At 42.1% G+C, this 18,794-nt stretch overlaps 1 protein-coding gene across 3 annotated transcripts in view; it reads left to right on the plus strand.

Moving 5' to 3' along the window:
- Window positions 1–337: 337 nt before the first annotated feature.
- The window catches only part of grin2ab (glutamate receptor, ionotropic, N-methyl D-aspartate 2A, b), a 58,099-nt gene continuing 39,642 nt past the window's right edge, over window positions 338–18,794 (plus strand). The window contains exons 1-4 of one of the 3 annotated variants that reach the window (XM_081701688.1): window positions 338–1,124; window positions 1,722–1,904; window positions 5,051–5,124; window positions 5,643–6,041. In XM_081701688.1, coding sequence (XP_081557814.1) covers window positions 5,661–6,041 — 381 coding nt within the window. In that variant the 5' untranslated portion in view covers window positions 338–1,124; window positions 1,722–1,904; window positions 5,051–5,124; window positions 5,643–5,660. Of the gene's footprint in view, window positions 1,125–1,721; window positions 1,905–5,050; window positions 5,125–5,642; window positions 6,042–18,794 lie in introns of those variants that run through there. The other 2 variants (XM_027015765.3, XM_027015766.3) reach the window with 2 other exon arrangements.

The raw sequence follows: 18,794 nt of genomic DNA on the forward strand, positions 1-18,794 counted from the left end.
GGGTTATTGCTTTTCATGTTGCTCCTCATGTTGCTGTCTTGCGAGGGTCATGGCTTGAAACATCGAGCGGGAAAAATTATTTATTTACAGAAGCGTCTAAATTATGATTTACTATGGCTCTGACGCTCTTGGCTTATACATTGCCATACTTTCCACAGTTTTGACGCGCTTATCGAGTGAGCGGGATGTTTATGGTTTTCGTCATTATTTCAGGCTGTAATGCAGAACTGTGCGGGGGTGAGAGAGAGAGAGAGAGAGAGAGAGAGAGAGAGAGAGAGAGAGAGAGAGAGAGAGAGAGAGAGAGAGAGAGAGAGACTGACTGACTGACTATAATCTAACCTTTACTTGAATCAGAGCGACGATGTGCATCCGAGACCTTAATGGGCTAGAAAGTTGAGGCGGTTACGATTCCTAACGCGATGTATAATGGAGGGATTTGAATATCCCCTCCCTAATTTAATGAATCTGACCCTCCTTACGTAGACAAATACAAACGTTCATCCGCCTTCTAGATCTCGTGTTTTATATTTTGAATGAAAAGGGAGTTCGTTTGAGAGAATCAAAGTCGCTATCTGGCGCGCAGCGCGTGGGAGGCACCGGCGGGTGCACTGGCATGTTCAGGAGGGAACGCGCTCGAGACAGTTTTTGCCCGCACCGGTTGTCTCGAGTTCAGTCGACGCCGTCGCAGAGGACCTGGACCCAGACGGGTCTCATCATCCGTACCGACGCGCAACTTCCCCGCGTCGTCTCCTGAAAGGCGCAGAGGGTGCACATTCGCCGTGCGTGCGTTTTTCCCTCGAAAGGATGTGATACTGACGGAATCCCCCCCAGAAGGGGCGCGCGGACCTGCTCCACTGCGGATCGCACTTAAAAACCATTTAAAAAAAATAATAAAATTCTGCCTTGACTCGTTATAGTTTCTCTGAGCCAAAATCACCAGACGTGTTTGGTTTTTTAAACCCCTTTCCCCCTTGAAATCCGAGTAGAAATGATCGCGGTAAACACAAGGACACTGGTGGATTTACGCCGCTGTAGACGTTCAACTTGACGGATTTAATCCAGAAGACACAGGAAACGGTGTAATTTCAGACTAGAATGTGGGAAATATTGAAAGAACACACGGGGTAAGTTCTGCTATTCTACAGTGAATAATATTTCTCACAGAATATATGTTTGCCCTTGCTCGCTGTCACTTAGCATTTAATACTACATGACGGAAGGAGACTCACAACTTCTTGTAAATGAAACTGTTGGCCTTATTTTGAAAGAAAGAGAAAAAACAACTGATATTTCTTAAGCCTTGATGCGCAACACCTGCTGCGCGAGCGCCCTACATACGGACAGAAACCCGCGCGTGAGGGGAATACCACGCATACCGGCGGTCATTTTAAACCACCAAGGCTTGCAGCTCACCTATTCAACCTTGATCTTTTTTATTCTTGTTTAAAGTCTTTCGGTTGTATGTTGCCGTTATTCAGACTCTGTTGATCAGTAGGCACACGAGTTGTTGTTGTTGTTGTTGTTGTTGTTTTTTAGTTGATACAAGACAACACCGGTGAGGTATTTTGTTGTGTGAGAGGGGCATAGCGATCTGTGAGCCTTCCAGACCTCTATATTTGCTGACAGGGGTGTTATCGGAAACGCCAGAATACGAGAAGCGTCGACTGTGTTTTGCAAATAACATATAACACAGTATAAGGATTGTGTTTGCTTCTTTTCAGACCAACTTCAAACAGTTACACTCTTGGCAAGGTGCTTTGAGAAGATCCGAAAATGCGCCGAGGAAAGCGTCTTTTTTGTCCGGAGATATTTGTGGATGAAATTAAGAAACTATTACCGATTTTTCAAAATGGCACATTTAAAGGACGGAGAGTTTTCTTCCCTGACACCTCGTGACACTCAAGGTAGGCTCCGCATTAAATATTTCAAGTAGGGTGTTCAGTGAGGCTGGTGGTGACACGATCCGACAGGGGGAGCCGTTGTTTCGCAGCTCCCACCATGATCGTAATAGGGGACATACAGTTTTTGGATGCAGTCACGTTGGCCAAACACATTTTCTGATATTTTCCTCTACCGTATAAGGCTAAGTATGAACGAAGTCTTTCCTGTATTGGAATATGGAGGCATACAGACATACACACACACACACACACACACACACACACACACACACACACACACAGACAGTTTGGTAAAGTAATTATTTTCAGGCTCGAATTACCGAGAGTATATTTTAGGCAGCAAGTAATAGCTAAATCTTTCTTTTGCGCTCGCTCTCTCACTCTCACTCAGTCTCATTCACTCTCACTCACTCACTCTCTCTCTCTCTCTCTCTCTCACTCACTCTCTCTCTCTCTCTCTCTCTCTCTCTCTCTCTGTGTGTGTGTGTGTACGTGCGCACACACATTTTTGTAGTGAGAGGAAGGTTTTGGATAGGTGACCCCTCGGCCTTCTACACAGTTAAATTCAATAGTCCGCCCACAAACTCCTCATTTGCTGTGAGACAGTCAAGCTCAGTGGTGATGCTCGCCAAACAGAACACAGTATCTTTAAGCCATGATTCTGAATTATGAAATGTAGAGTTTGAAAGGTCATCAGAACTGTTCTGGATACTTCTAGGCATATGTTAAGAGAGAAGGTCTAAATCTCTCCCACACAAGCACTCACGCAAACATTTACTCATGTTGGCAAAAAAAGGAACTTTACTGCGCATTGCTGAAATTTTGAGGTAGAAAAAGTGATGAAGTTGTGTATGTATGTGTGTGTGTGTGTGTGTGTGTGTGTGTGTGTGTGTGTGTGTGTGTGAGAGAGAGAGAGAGAGAGAAGCAGGCTTGACAATCATGCTTGATTTTTCAAGGGCAGACATGTCTCCAATCAGACAATTCAAAGCTAGGTCTAATCACAGTGAGACTTAAGGCAAATTAAGGTTTAGGCAATCCCCCTCACTAATGCATTTGAAGTAGCTGTGAAGTTACCTTAAAATCACCTTAGCTACACACTACCAGCACCACCTCCACCCCAACGTAGAAATAGAGTTGGAGAGCTCCATGTTGGGTTTCTCCATGCAAAGTGAAGGGTGTTTTACTTGATCACTCTCTGACTTTGCTAATTACAGATGTTAGTGAGTATAGGAAATGAGAAAGTTACAGGGGCAATGGAGCACAGTGCCTCTCTGTGAGTTCCTGCTGTGGGCATTGAGGCGTGCAGGGTTTTAAACCCCATAAACAAACACTGCACCATTAAATGAAAATAATTAAGCAATTAGTTTGACGTTAATGAGCCTACTTTGGATTAGGCCTGATTTTTGTTTCTTTGAAGGTACTGTATACCAGTGAGTATAAATAAATGAATGGCTAATGGCTTGACAAGTACATAATCATTTAGAATTTATCCTGTGAGGGGGAAAAAAATGAATGAAGTTAGGATACGCTTCATGATGACATTGTAGTTACTAAACTCTGGTTTGTTGCCATTATTATTAGGTTATATGAAGTGACAAGAATGCACTGGAAAAAAAGCAGGGCACATTCAAGCAGCATAAAGTTAAAAATAGCCCAGACCTGATATCTAAATGGGGAACTGTTTTGTAAAAGGTATGAGAATACATCACCCTGTGACCCAGTATAGTAACTCCATCTACTGAGCAGTTACACATTTCACACACAGCGGTTGCTCTATTCATAGTGGCCATGATTGAAAACTTCCAAAAACTTTCTGACTGAGCATGTTGAGGTTCCATAACATGAACTGTGACGTATTCGCATGTTCTTGTTACCTAACAGAAATGGTTCAGTTATCCAGTGGTTCAGATATCAGGTCCATTTCAAGTATTGTACTATTTAAAACATCACTCCCTGGCCCAGACTATAGTTATTCAGGTCAATAATATGTCAAATTTTAGTAACCAAGCTTAGGTTTCTTTAAGGACAAAAGACTTTTCTCCCAGTACAAAAAGTGTATTTGAAAAATACAGTCTAAAGTTTAAAGCTTTTTATTGACAAATGTTTCTGTGCTCAGCATTATGAGAAAATCACAATCTTAATCAGACCAAAAAAAACTAAAAGTACTTTGTGAATTACGCCTTTTCCACAGGCAACTGTGGAGGTCCTTCTCTAGATTGTTTAGTGAGGTGGTGGAAGTGAAGGAGCCCATTACTCCATACAGAATGTCTCCAAATCTCATCCACGTCTCCACCTTTGGCCCCTGCTTGCAATTCGCCTTCTCCGGCTATCAGTGGGGTTTAGGTGCTGAAGCCATGGTGGGAAAAGCTTGACTCCATCAGTGAGACTTTGTAAGGTTTTCTTATGGCCAAGGCCACTGACCACATATGTTGTCAACAAGCCAAGTTCAGTGGGTGGGGTTTTAGTGCTATATAGTAAGCTCCACCTCCTTAAATTTACAGATGAGGCTTGAAGCCTCCGCCTGCCAACAGCTGTTCACGCAGGGGTGTCTTGCCATAGTGTTTTAGACTTGTACATCCCAAGATGCAGTCAACACCTGCTGTCTTCCAATCAAACTTGTGCTGTTTTTTTTGGGGGGGGTTTGAACATTTTTAGTCACCCTTCTCTGTGTGTGTGGACAAAATATCTTTCCTAGGCAGTTTCACCACTGTTCCAGTTGTTCATTATTACTCAGAGAGGCAATAATGGTACTTCAAGTGTGTTGTCATTTTTATAGTGATTGCCTGGATTCATAAAATGTAGTCACCTTTTATCTAATCTCATTGATGTATCTTAGAATACTGATGGAGAAGTAGAGGGAGTTTGGCATCTGTGTCGCCTCTAAAGTTCTACTACAATTTATAAACTTTCTCTACACTTCCTATAAAATAGGAAGCAATTATTGATTTCCTGAGAGTTTATAAATACTTAAATGTATGCTAAAAAGTAAAATATGAACCAAAAGTAAAATATTAAAATGCGGAATATAGGCTAATCAGAACCAGGCAGATTTTGTTCATTCACACTTTCTAGGAGTGCCAGCAAATGTGAAGCACATTTACTTCTTGAAGGAAATTTTCTCGGCTGTTTTTCGCTTTATCTTCAACAAGGGTGTCAATCTCTGCTGAGCTGTCCATCAGTCAGCTGATTCTGCTAACAGCAGCACTTCTGCTCCGAGCCCTGCGTAAGCTGTTCTCTACTCATCATGTTGTAATGTTCCAGTTATTGCTTTGTGCCATTAATAATAACTGCGCTTTTAGACACAGCCACACTGGACATCTGGAATCAGCAAGCCATCAGATTCCCCCATATACCAAATTAACCATTTTAATACACTTATTAGCAAGCCGTTTAAATGCACTCACACTCTCCAGAAATAACTCAGTAATTAACAGTAAATGAACCATTGTCCCATTGAATCGTTTAAGGTAATTAAAATAAAATACAGGCTTTTTTAATTGATGGAAAGAGTAAAATACTGTTATGCATCTAAAGAAGCTCTTGTTCCATGTACAAACCTTCCACAGCTGAGCAGAGTAATTGGACATACATAATATGTGTCAGTTCTACTGAGTGTGAGTGGTCTAGACCACTGTGATTTGCCAGCACTCTTTAAGATGTCAAAAAGCAACAGTTGATTTTAACCTAATATAAAGCATTCATTCATTATAAAGCGTGCCTGCTGTCTGTCTGTCTTTGCAGGGGCTGAAGCCGAGAAACATGGCAGCTGTGGTCCATTCGGTGGTGATCCTCTGGGCTTTGATTGGTTGGTCTAAGGCAGCAGAGAAACCCCCCACCCTGAGTGTAGCGGTGATCCTGGGCCAGACGCGCGGCGTACCCGATTCTGCCCTGCGCCCGTCCCGGGGTGTCGCCGCACCCCTGGACATGAGCGTACTCAGCGTGCAGGTGAACCAGACGGACCCAGGCAGCATGCTCACGCACCTGTGTGAGCTCATGTCTCGGCAGAGACTGCACGGGCTGGCATACGGCGACGGCACAGACCAGGAGGCCATTGCACAGATGCTGGACTTCGTCTCATCTCAGACCTCCATGCCCATCCTGGGAATTCATGGTGGCTCTGCCATGACAATGGCTGAGAAGGTAAGACGTTTGAGTCCCTTGGGCCGTCTGACCTTGTCTCTGTCTGTCTGTCTGCTAAACTCGGTGCGTCGACCATGATGGGAAAATTGTTAAAGGCACAAAGGTCCTGATAAACATTTATAAGCAGGACAGGGGAGGCTTACTCCATACACCTCTGCTTGCAGGCTGCAAAACATGATGCATTATTATATACTAACACAACAAGATCAACAACAGTTAATAATAGGAGCACATAGCAGCAGTAACTATGTTAATTTCAATAAATAAAAAGCCAATGACACCTTTTGGCATTATGAAGAATAAAATGTTTGATTCATTCCTCAAACTGAAAAATAGCTTGCTTAATGGCTTAACCCTAATCCATGGCTGAAAAGGTAGAAGAGGAACTTCCACTGTCTGCTCAGTTTAGTTCTAGACTGGATTAGTGTCTGGATTTCTGTGTACCAGATGGCTCGAATTCTGTAAGGATCTCAGGTCATCAGAAACTTTTGCTGCGCAATTGTGCATAGCAGGAGCTGAGCGCTTGGAATGGCTCCCCTAGCTTATCTATTAACAGAAGGTCTGGCTTAACCTTTGTAACTGTTTTCCAAGCATACATGAATCCCTGTTTACATCCCTGCTCTGCGTTCTGATCATGCCTTACGTGAGGTCACTGAGGAAAAATGGCCAACGACCCTCACGAGGAAAGGCTCATTCCCTAGTCATGGTTCTATTAATCCAGGCAATTTTGTGTCCCCTGGTAATCGAGGCAAGTGTCTGGAAAACTGACCCAGAAAGCTGAGGATTGGGTGTGGTGCTTTTTCTGGGGCTGGGGGTACGTGCCATACCAGCGTCTGTCTGGCCTAGTTCTACAAGTTTTTAGGTGCCCAGATTCAGATATTTCCTCATATGTGATACAATTCAGATATTCTCAACACTGCGTAAGCAGAAAAAAGAAGAAGATTTCACCGGATATTTTTCAGCCATGTTCGTTTAGATGCCTGACAGATAGCCTGTATCAGTTATGCCATCTGCACCAAATACAGACTGTCAGTTGGCCAGTCCTCCTGCCCATCACTGGCCCTCCGTCTGTTTCTTAGTCGATTTGTTTCCAGCTAGGTTGGCAACAAGTTTTCCGAGTAAATTCAGTTGTTCTGTGTGGATATGGCAGAGTCCCTTTATAAAGAAACTGATCGTTTTAGCTGCAGACATGTCTGTAAAAGTTGAATGGTAAACCCAAGAATATGACCAGCCTGTTGGTAAAGGAATGTTCTTATCTTGTCATTATACGTTACACATCATACAGTAACCTTAATTTCACTGTCATTGTAACAGCATTATATAGTGCATGTCCCTTTCCAGCTTCCATGTCAGCTCGTTGCATCATCTGTTTCAGCTAACTTCAAACGACTCACCCGTGCACTGATCTGATCATTTTAGTTTATTTTATTCTCCTAAACACTGATGAAATAACCTCAAAGCGAATCGAACTCTTGAAGACTTTGCACCGTGCCTTTTAAGCACTCTCACACTGGCACAAGCTTCAGCGAGTTCGCTTCATACCACTGAGTGTGCTGGCCACAAAATCGTTCTCATGCTTTGTGCACTCGCCTTTGAGATCATTAATCGGCCCCCCTTTTAATGGATGCTGGGTGTGACTACAATTTCGGAAGGGATGCTTGGTGATGCCGAAAATTCGGGAGAGAATTGTCTAATTTATGAGATCCCCCCACCCCCCGCCTCCCCCTGTCGCAAAACTACGCCCTCCATCTTGGTGGAGGCCCATCTGGCTCTCAGTCAGTTCAGAAGAGATGCGAGCGTAATAATCAGAAAAAGCGATGCCCCGAGCCACTTCTGCACTGGAGTTCAGCAAGGCGGGCGAAGCACAATCTCTGCCCCCACCCCTCGCCCCCGATCCATGCCTTCCCATGTGATCGGACTTCCCCTCTTCTCATTTTGAAGCCAAGACACTTTAGGCACGAAAGCGACATCTGTGCATGCAAAGCTTCGTTTTAGCCATTTTGTTTGTCAGTGATTAAGTAGCCGTCAGTATTAGTCTCTCTCATTGAGTGCTCCCAAAATGATATCTTTAAGACCTTAAGTCTTAAATCCACATTACATTTAGCTCTTACGAATCCATACTTAGCATGCATGTAGTTTTTTTTTTTTTTCTCTCTGTGAAGTTCCTATACAAGCCAAACCGATCTAGAATGTTGAAGATGTGGTTTGTTGTTCACTTTTTTTTTTGAAAGGTCAGTAGTCATCTAGTCTTTTCTCCGTTAAATACCAGATACGCTGTCTAAAATGCATTTTCCGTTGAATTTCCCATTGCCTGATTTCATTAATAAAATCTTGTCTCACAAACCAGAGCTTCTTTTTTAAAATACCAAAATCTCTATCACTGATAGTAGCGGTGCAGTGATTGTAACAAATGGTAGCTGATAAATTGTAATTAGCACTGGGTAGCGTGCCCGTCTGCTACAGCACGTACAGGCCAGCGAGCACAAACACACACACTCTCGTTTTGCACTGACAAATGCAACACCCTCTCTGTCCATATCTAGTGAACATTTTGCTTCTTCCACATTAATTCGAAATAGGCATACACATGAAATAATAATTCAATTAAATAACAATGAACTAGCTTTAAAATACATCCAGCTGTGACCACAACCAAATAACTGCCACGGACCCCAACATGGTCATCAGCTGGGACAATCTAATGGTATCAGTAGCGATAATACAATGGCATTAGAAGCAATAACACACTGGTACCTGGGAATGTGTGTTGATGCACTGGAGACGCAAAAGGTAGCATGAATTTCACGGCGCAGGCCGCCGATGGAGAGCTGGTAATTATCATAATTATTTATGAATGCCTTCCATGTCTTATGCATGTGTTTTAATTGCGGCAAGTATGAATGTGGTGTCTTTTTAAAGGGTCATTCTAGTATTAGAACATAAATAAGTCCACTCTTCACATATGTGAAGAGCCTTAGTGTTAGAAGCCTTAGTGTTCTTTATGGATATCTTAATGCTGAGTGTTCCTTTAACTTAATATAGCAATTTTGTACCAGCTTATATGTCTTTAATTTGGCAGACCATTCAGGATGTTAAAAATGAAATGATGGATGTCCCGCTGGCTGTGGTTAATACTGGTGGCTTCAGTTAACATGGTCATGCAATGATGTACATTCCAAACACCTATTCCGTTCCGTTTGCCCAGCCCACACAATGGAACAAAGCCAGTTGTTCACATTTTATAAGCCATGTTGTGAAATTTTGATGACCAGCCTTGGAGAACTCAGTTTAACCATTTGAAAATGGCCTCCCCGCCTCTCGCTGGTGCTGCGTTTTTGTTTTTTTTTCTTCCCCCTTGCTCGTGTGCCCCCTGACTATTTGCCCTGTCCTTTTTTTGACCCAAGTGCCTTTGCTCTGTGCTTTGGCAGTGTGAGCACACTAGCATCCTAGAGGATGCTCAGTTCCACAGTAAACTCCGAACACCCTTCCCATGTTATGAAAAACGAAGCAGCCGAGACCCGCTCCCACCATCATATTGGAGCAGAAGTCAGAGAGCGCACATACATACACACAGGATTAAATATTATATTATATGGAGCTGGGTGATATATAAGGTCTGCTTCTGGAGTTGTTTGGGTTTGAGGTGTGTGTGAGAGAGAGAGAGAGAGAGAGAGAGAGAGAGAGAGAGAGAGAGAGAGAGAGAGAGAGAGAGAGAGAGAGAGAGACGAGAGAGAGAAGGTGAGAGGGCAGAAGAAAGAGATCATGAAAGAGAAGGAGGGAGAGTGAAATGTGGAGTTAAACAGTAATAAAGCTGTTTTCTGCCCTGTTGAATCTGCTTTTAGGCCATCAGTGTTAGAGAGGTGTATTATGGGAGAACAAAGCAAAATGGAAGCACTGACAAGAATTAAATATTTAACACCATTATACATTTGCACTGTGCACACACTTTATTCTTTCTTTATTTCGTCACTGGTCCATGCACATTTCCAATTTCAGATTTTTGTGTCAAAACTCTTCCTGTAAAGTTAGAAAACATCACTTTTCATCCTCTGTTTTAAAGAATAAGTTTAGTATTTTTCAACCCTTGCCTTGTACATTCCAGCAGAATGACCATTTAAGCCTTCAAAAAGCCCGGTAGAGCCCCATTTTAAAAAAAGGCAAACTCACAGCACTGACACACATGCGTCTTCCTGCGTATTCAGAATGACGGTTGGCAACAGCATGTTTGGAACTGCTTTCAATTGCCACAAAACATCCTGCGCAAATAAAGGCCATTACACCTGCTAGAAAGTGTGGTTGGTAAAGCTTGTTTTTTTTTTTCTTTCGGGTAGGACATCTAAAGACACTCTGGACTATACTATTATGTTTTCAAAAGAGATTTATCCAGGTTTTTGAAGGCTTCAACAATTGCCCCATTGGAGCGTATTTAAACCTTCGGAGAAAGTGCAGAGGAGCAGCAGTTTTTCCAATACTAGAACCATGGGAGCGATTGTGCTATGAATAATTATAAATGATAGGAAACACCATTTATAAGAAGCAAGGGTCTTTAAATGCACTGCAGCAGTGTACACAATCTTGAATAACAGCTTAATAAGACACTGCTAATAATGCAGATCCTCGCTGGCCTGATTTCAGTTTATATGTTTTTGTGGTGTCTTTTGTTTTTTGCAGTTTATTTTTATTACAAATTTGCAGCTCAAACCGTCATCACACGTCATCACCACAGTTGTCGTTACATTTTCTTCCTGTTCGTCATCGCTGAGTCAAAACAAGATCATTTTAATTTGTATTTTATTATTCTTTGGCAACAACACAATGCCTGCACACGTGTGCACAGACAGCACGCAGCACGCCTTATAGCGTTGTAATTGAAGCGTAGAGCTATAGGCCAACTATTAACATACACAAGAATCATCCACGGAAGTGTGATGCAGGCGGTCGCTGCCTGTCGATTCCGGGTCCATGTTATATTTGGAAGTCTGGCGTGAATGCAGCAGGATCGGATAATCCTCCGCCGCAGTGCTAGATGCGAATCCTACAGGCTGGGATTCTGGTCCCATCCCAGCCTTCTGACACTCCTGTCCTGCTCTTCATCACAGTGACACACGCCACCACTGGGACGCTTTCAGTGACATGGGGCGAGCGTGGCGCGCAGTAGCTTGAAAGGTGCTCTTCTCAGCAAGTTATGTCGTTGCTCGTTACATATAACCTTGGAAATATGAAACAGAAATATTTGCTTCCACATCACTTTAGCCTCAATGCAGCATAACTAAGGCTAAGAGTCTGCGGACCTGTGGTATCGGTCGACGTGCGGCGCACATGGTAAAACTTTACAGCTGTTTAACAAGGATACAGGTTTGACTATCAACTGTGTCATGTGGTGTTTAATGGCCAGAGGGGCCCCGAGAATGTATTCGGCACAATGGTGGCTCATAAAGATAAAGGTTAATAGGCAGCTTTATACACGTTATAGAAAATATGGGCAGCCTTGCTGGGAGGTGCTGATGTGAGATATAGACAAGACTTAATGCATACAGAAATGAACTATGACTGAATTGGGAGATTACATGGCTTGAAAAAAAGTTCTGAAGTCTATGTTTAGTTAAAGTGGGTTTGGATAAGAATATAATTCATCAGGAGTTGATCTGCAATGCCATTTTTGAATTTCGTAGCTAGCCTTTGTAAGGGGCAGGAGGGCATCCCTGGTTGGGTGGAAGCCCCTTCGGGTTGCATCACAGGAGACGGCACATGCATGTGCGCGTCTCTGGATCAGGTGGCACTGTGTAGGTCTACTCTTAGAAGACAAAGCTTTCAGGCTGCACGTCTCCCTCTCTCCAGGTCACCTCCGTCTCTGTCCGCTACCTCCTTCAGGGCTTACCCACCACAGTGGGCTTACACAAAGGGTCCTTCTGCCTGGCAGACCGCCCGCTTGACTCGCTCTCTCTGACTCTCCCATCTCCCCCACCCTCCGTCCAGCCGGCCTCCTTCTCTGGTAGTGGAGGACACTGTTCGAGAGAAGGCCGAGAGAGGTCTGGACCGTCTTAAAAAAACGCCGAAAGAAGCTTTTTGAGGACTGTGTCGAGTCCCTAAACATTTCCGTTCCTTGGCTTTTTGTGTTTATTTGCGCAACGTAAATATTGCATAAGCAAACAAACGCAGTGACTGATTCATTTGGAGCGGTAAGCTAACTTCCTAAGATGGTTTTTATTTGTTCAAGTATGGGGTCTGTTTTTGTGTGTGTGTGTGTGTGTGTGTGTGTGTGTGTGTGTGTGTGTGTGTGTGTGTGTGTGTGTGTAAGAGAGAAAGAGAGAGAAGGTGTGGGAATAAGAGAATGAGAAAGGGAGATAGGAAGAATGTGAGATTATGTTATTATGGTGCATAGGATCCTCTGTAAGATGTGGCTTGTTGTCATTAGTTTGAGTTTTCATTTCACTATAAAACTAAATTTGGAGTGTGTGCTCTGGTATTGGTGTCACTGAGTGAACTTCTGCATAACTAATTTCTATAAACATTTACACATATACACAAACACATACTTTGCTGTAGCGGACAACATACTTATTAGATTTGATATACCGTTGGTGCCATCTGTGATATATTAGACTTTAGATGCTGTCCAGGGTTTATAGCTGGTTTCATTAACTCAGAATTAGACGATGGATATTAGGTTAGGCTCTGCCAGCTCTGGGCTCTCTTTTTAATCGCTTCTGATAACCTCACTGAAGCCAAAGGTCCTGCATGCTTAGTTCTGATTCTGTTTATTTGCCAGTCCTTTGAACATTGCTGGAAGCTTTCTTTTGTTGCTTTAGCTTTGTGGTTTTGCCCTCTAACAGTTTCAGAAAACTGCCATATTTGGTCATAATGATCTAGCAGTCATACGGTGATCAAAGACTGTGTTTAGCGTGGGATTAGATGTTAAAGTGTGCTGCTGCTGTTGTTATAGATAGGCCAGGCTATCTTGTTATGTGGGACTCACTGTATCTTATGACTCACAATGAGATTCCATGTGCACCAAAGGCTGACACTCACATCACTCACATAAACTCACATCACATTGCTCACAGTTTGTTACCTAACTGCATAGTTCATAAAAAAGATATTAATCATCTGAACAAGTCATCATAACTATATGTACTATATGTAATACAAAACTGAGTTAATAACAACAACAATAATAATAATAATCATAATGAGAATAATAACCAAATACTTTTAAGATGGGAGGCGCCGTTCATAAATGCCTGTGTGTATTCATAAAACGTACATTATGAGTGACCTATAAACTTGAATAAGTAAAAGTGTATCATAAACATTTGTCATTTATGGCCCTTGAGGTCTATGCAGTGCCACATATTAGTCAAAACAGCAAACATTAACCACAGAGAGAGCCTCAGTGAAAGTATCTGTGGCTGTGGCGCTGAAGTGTGACTCGTGTGTTCAGCCATCAAACAAAAGAGAGGCAGGTTGTGCAGGGGGGCGTGTGCAGGAGCTGGTACCACGGCTGGGGGGAGGTCCTGCTGACCACCAATGCGTGGAGGCCGCAGGTTGTCAAGCAGTGGAGATGAGGCCAGATGACTCGCCTTGACCGGCAGGCGACAGGTAGCGGCCGGACATTTGCCCCACTGAACCGGGGAGCGTGGCTCAAACACATGAAGGTCACCTCCGTCTAATGAAGCCAACGCCTGGTGAGCGTAATGTGGTGAATGTTTACCACAGGCCTGGCCAATCAGGTATGTGTGATGCATGCGGGGGTGAATTTATCAGACCTGTAACAGCTGCTTTTGGAGTTCACTTACTTCAACGAAGACGAACAGAAAACTGGCAACTAAAGATTAGATGTTAGTGTGGGATTAGATGTTAGTGTGGGATTAGATGTTGGAGTGGGATTAGATGTTGGAGTGGGATTAGATGTTAGAGTGGGATTAGATGTCAGTGTGCTGCTGCTGCTGATAGGTGTAGTACTGATGTCAACAATCGAGATACTTACTTACATTGAATTATTTTAGCTTGTGTTATATTAATTAATAATATATGTTATCAGTATATTAGTGTTATCCAACTTGAGACTTGTGATTTTAGATGAAGAAACATAAAAAGAAAAACCCGTCCACACGGAGGGTTTGTATCGAAATACACAGTGACGACAGCAGAAAAGATGGCATCAAAATTAGTATTCAGCACGAGCAAAGAAAATATTCTATTGGCACATCTTTTCTCTTAGCGTCTGTGTGCAATTTTTAGTACACACTGTTATCAGCGTATGCATATTTCCTGAGTATAATAAGTGGCCTAAATAATATGGTAGAATATTGAATTAGATGTCTTCCCACATGATGCTGCTGGACTTGATGTGTAATGTCCTTATAGGTGAACGGATATTAATATGCTGAACCGTTTTTTATGGGCAAAGGTCAAGACTGCAGAATGTTCCTGATGTCCCACGTCAGAAATCATTGGCGGTCTGAGCCGACAGATTAGACTGACCAGCTGACTCAGACTCTTGAGCTCCAGAAGGTTTTTTAATCATCTGTCCAGTTGAAGAATGTGTCTGAGTAACGTCTTAAAGAGCAGAGCGGGAGAAGCCATGAGAAAGAAGGTGGTTGCATATGACTCTCTACAGACAGCCTCGGGCTGCAATTCGGGTGTTTATCGGAGAACATGAACGATTCACCACCTAGCCGTAAAGGCATTTTAAAGGGGAAAAACAGGATTGTCATGAAACCATCCTGAGATTATAAAGGAGGAAAACTATGGAATGATTCTGATTAACTGTGAATACAGATGAACTGAATAGTTATGTTTTTACAAATTATTAAACTCGGTGTCGAGCTGGGCAATATATCGCAGTATTAACCTTCCTCATACTGATATCGTGGAAGGATGTAATATGCAAGCAAACCCTCTAACAAATCACAATGTTTATTTAATTATGTGCTGTGTCTTGACCAGTCTCAGATGTTTTAGATGAGTGTTCTCTAGGTGTTTAAATGAATCATTTAAACAACATTCACATTAATCATATGAATCATTTAAACAACATTCACATAACCCAGCAGATGTAAATAATTTTGATCAAAATAATGTTGGCCAGTTTTTAACAATGAGACATCAAGGGTTCATAAATATATGAATATATTCCATATATTCCATTCTCAGTCACAATATGTATATATGCGGCTGTATTATTTTCCTGCTCTTAATGTATACTTTCCATTGCTAGAGTAATCGCAAGATTAATTTGGGATTAGTTTATCCTAGTTAATTAAAATATTGAAATTGGGCTTTTCCTCAGTATCGTTCAACGCTCAGTCAGTTTCTCAAGGCACCGTTTAAGCACCAAGCTAAAGTCTTAGGCTAAAAAAAATCTTTAGCAAAGAATGCTCACTGACAATGTGCAGGAAGCTGAGACTAAGTTTAATCGTTGTCTGGAATGCCAGCCATGAACGTTGTAAAGTGCCAGCCTCTGCCCTGCTAATGAACTGTGTGAAAACAATCCTGTCTTCTAAAAGAGCCCAAAGAACACGATCAGCCAGTTTATCCATTGTGTCTAGATATCTTCTTTAGACACATGAAGTTCAAATGGCATATTTGACTGCTAAATGTTTCTTAGTGCAAAATGACTGCTGTTATCAAATGTCCACCATTTTGAATACTTCACAGTTTTATCTTGTTCAGGACTCATGAGTTAAAGAGAGGAGAAGTGGGTTTTTTGTGTTTCTTTTGTGTGTGCGGGAGAGGTGAGGCCCTCTTATGCAAGTTGTAGTCCAAGTGAGCGTGGGAAGCGTGCAATATAAAACATGCGCGCACACACACACACACACACACACTGACATACTTACAAAAGGATCAAGAATAAGAGAGAGAGAGAAAGCTGTGTTTCATTTCAGAGGAAAATGACTCATGTGTGTGTGTGTGTGTGTGTGTGTGTTTGAGAGTGAGAGGTGCCATTGCCACCATTCTGTTTTAGCCCCAGAAGTGGTGAAGAGCTTCAGCTGTCTCCACTATGTGACAAGACTCAGAACAGGGCCACGAAGGGAAAATGAACAAGAAAGTTAAGATGGTTAGAATGGACGTTTAACAGGATATAAGGGCTTTTGCTTAATTGGAGGCTATTCTGTGTTTGCCTTGGGGCCGTTGTCTTGCTGATGCTGTTAAAGGTAGGATTAATTGCTGGCAGCCTACATTTCATTGGGATTCCATTAACAGAACTGGCCTAGCCCCCAAAGGAACGCCATGCAAAGCCGTGGTGAGCCCTACTGTTGAGATTCAGGTTTGATTCCCACCCTGAGCACTTTCTGTCATTGGCCACGGAGACCTAACTGGGGTGTCAGGGAGACTGAAGAACAGCAGAATGCTTTCTCTTCCCATCTGTGCTGGCCCGTGGGTTACCCAAAAGCTCCCATCACAGAACTGAGTATTAAAAGCATTCTCCTCTACTGTGTGAACTCATTCGCTTCATCTCCCTTGAACAAAAGTGACATTTGATTACTTTTCCCCCCACAATCCTCAGAATAAAAAAGATACCTTGACAGTGTTAAAAAAAGGACCGTCAGAAATTAATTGTGAATCCCCCAGTAAAGCTGGGGACTGAGAATCGAAACTAATGCTGTCGAGCATTATTTTGAGCACATGTTCATTACAAGGAACCTGGATGTGTAGCTAATCTGTACTCGCCACCATCGACATGGATGGTTTAAAAATCTGAATCCAAAAGTAACCCAATCGTGAACCTGGTGTGCCCTTTAATATTTTGTAAGTGCCTCTTGGGTAACGTTATGAAGTTTGAAACCACGGTCATTTGTCTCCCCACTTAATTCCTTTCGATTGATGTCTCTTTGCTGGAAAGTCCTTCTTATTGCATGTACAGCAGAAAAGAAGCCCCACGCTACCCGTCTGAAACGAGTGGAAACACTCTTGTAATATTGCACTGATGTCGCCTGTAAGATCTCAGGCCAGAGTTTCTGAAAGTAGCAGCCAAGCCATTTGTAGCACACATATCAGTGCAGCATGCGTTTCTGCATGCCACAAAGAAAAAGAGTCCTGGGGTAAAACTCTTCCAAGCCTCTTGTTTTCACGGTGACTGCTTTCTTTCATTTCCCTGTCCAAGTGATCTTGCACAGCTTCACTTACGTTAAAGTGTGCTGCACTCTGTTCCTGGTAGTGATCCGTGTGTAGGATTTAATTGTGCGTAAATGTGTTTGAAGTCATTATCATGCTGAAGGTTTTTTTTTTTTTGCAAGTCAAACCTTGAGGAGAGGCTTAGGAACAAAAGCAGTTTTCTTCTATATCAAAAGACTTTTTGGGAAATGCAAATAAGAAGTGTGATGCTTTCTATTGTATCCACTCAATGTTTCTGCAATGACTATGCAATAATATTTAATATGATTCTTTTATTTATGTGGGTTTATATTTTTGCTTTCCATTAAACAATTATTGACAGGATAAATATCTTAGCATTTTTCTTACACTTTTGCTCAGTAATGTATTAATTTTAAATATGTTTCTGGTATATTGCCATGATGTATTGTATTGCATGTGGTGATTGCACCAGGAAAGAACCCAAAGAATGGTACCAGAATGCTGAAAGTTATAAAAAGTTTCTGGGGAGAAAATTCATGAACCTGTAAAGAATTAAGATCATAATAACATTTCATGCAGAAAATATGGCACAGTTGTGACATTTGCAGAACCTACTGAAAAAAGTGTGATTCTATGTCTCAAAAGCCAGGCTTGCTAGCTGGGATGTTATTTGGTGAAATTCCAAAAAGGTCTATATTTTCTAGAAAGGGTGCAAATGCTGCAGTACTGCTAAGTGAATGGAACCAAGCAGAGGTCAATAGTGGGAAACATTTATCAATCACAGTGCTATTTTGTCTACTAATCTGTGTCTACAGCTTATACATATTAAGCACAGTGAGAGGCCATAGTAAGAAAATTCCCAAATGGGACCCACATCTAAACACTATAGAATAGACCCTATACAATACATTCTGTAGTACAGCCTAGACTCCACACACTGAACTGTAGTCTAGACCCTACATCCTACACTATAGGCTAGATTCTAATTGCCACTCTACAGCCTAAATCCAAGATGCTACACTATAGCCTAGACTCAACATACTACACTATAGCCTAGACCCCACCAACACTATATCCTAGACCCTACACACTAAACTATAGCCTAGACCTTACATCCTACACTACACCCAAGACTCGTGTAGTGTTTGTGGGGTCCACTGGGGAGATCTAAGGACTGCATTGCCGCAGATGTCTAGTGTAGATCTAGTTACTATGTACTTCAGTTTGATTTGAGAGATTCACCTTAATAGCCATTGAAATCATAGCATTTTAAGACCCAGAAAGAAAATTCAATGTAAAACCATGTAATAAAAAACAAGTATCCTAACTTTATAACTGTAACCATGTGCATGATGTGCCTTACCCAAGCCTGCATTGAAAATATGTTTTATAGTCTAAAAGGAAACAACTTCATTAATCATGTTACTGTACCCCAACTTGCTTAGCATGTTACAGATTGCTTTGCTTTCAGAATAAAACCAGAGCCTTCTGTACCTGTGAATTTGATGCAGATGCATTGATATGTATATACAACCTGTAACTGTATCAGTACATAAATGTGGATGACTCACTTAGAGTATATAAATAGCACCCTCTCAGTCTTTTTTTATAGTCTCAATTGGACTGAGTTGATCTCTAACAGGTATGTTACACACAGACAAGAAAAAGGCCAGA

The sequence above is a fragment of the Electrophorus electricus genome, chromosome 18, assembly GCF_041902795.1.
Source record: "Electrophorus electricus isolate QZ-2024a chromosome 18, ASM4190279v1, whole genome shotgun sequence".
Lineage (NCBI taxonomy): Eukaryota > Metazoa > Chordata > Actinopteri > Gymnotiformes > Gymnotidae > Electrophorus > Electrophorus electricus.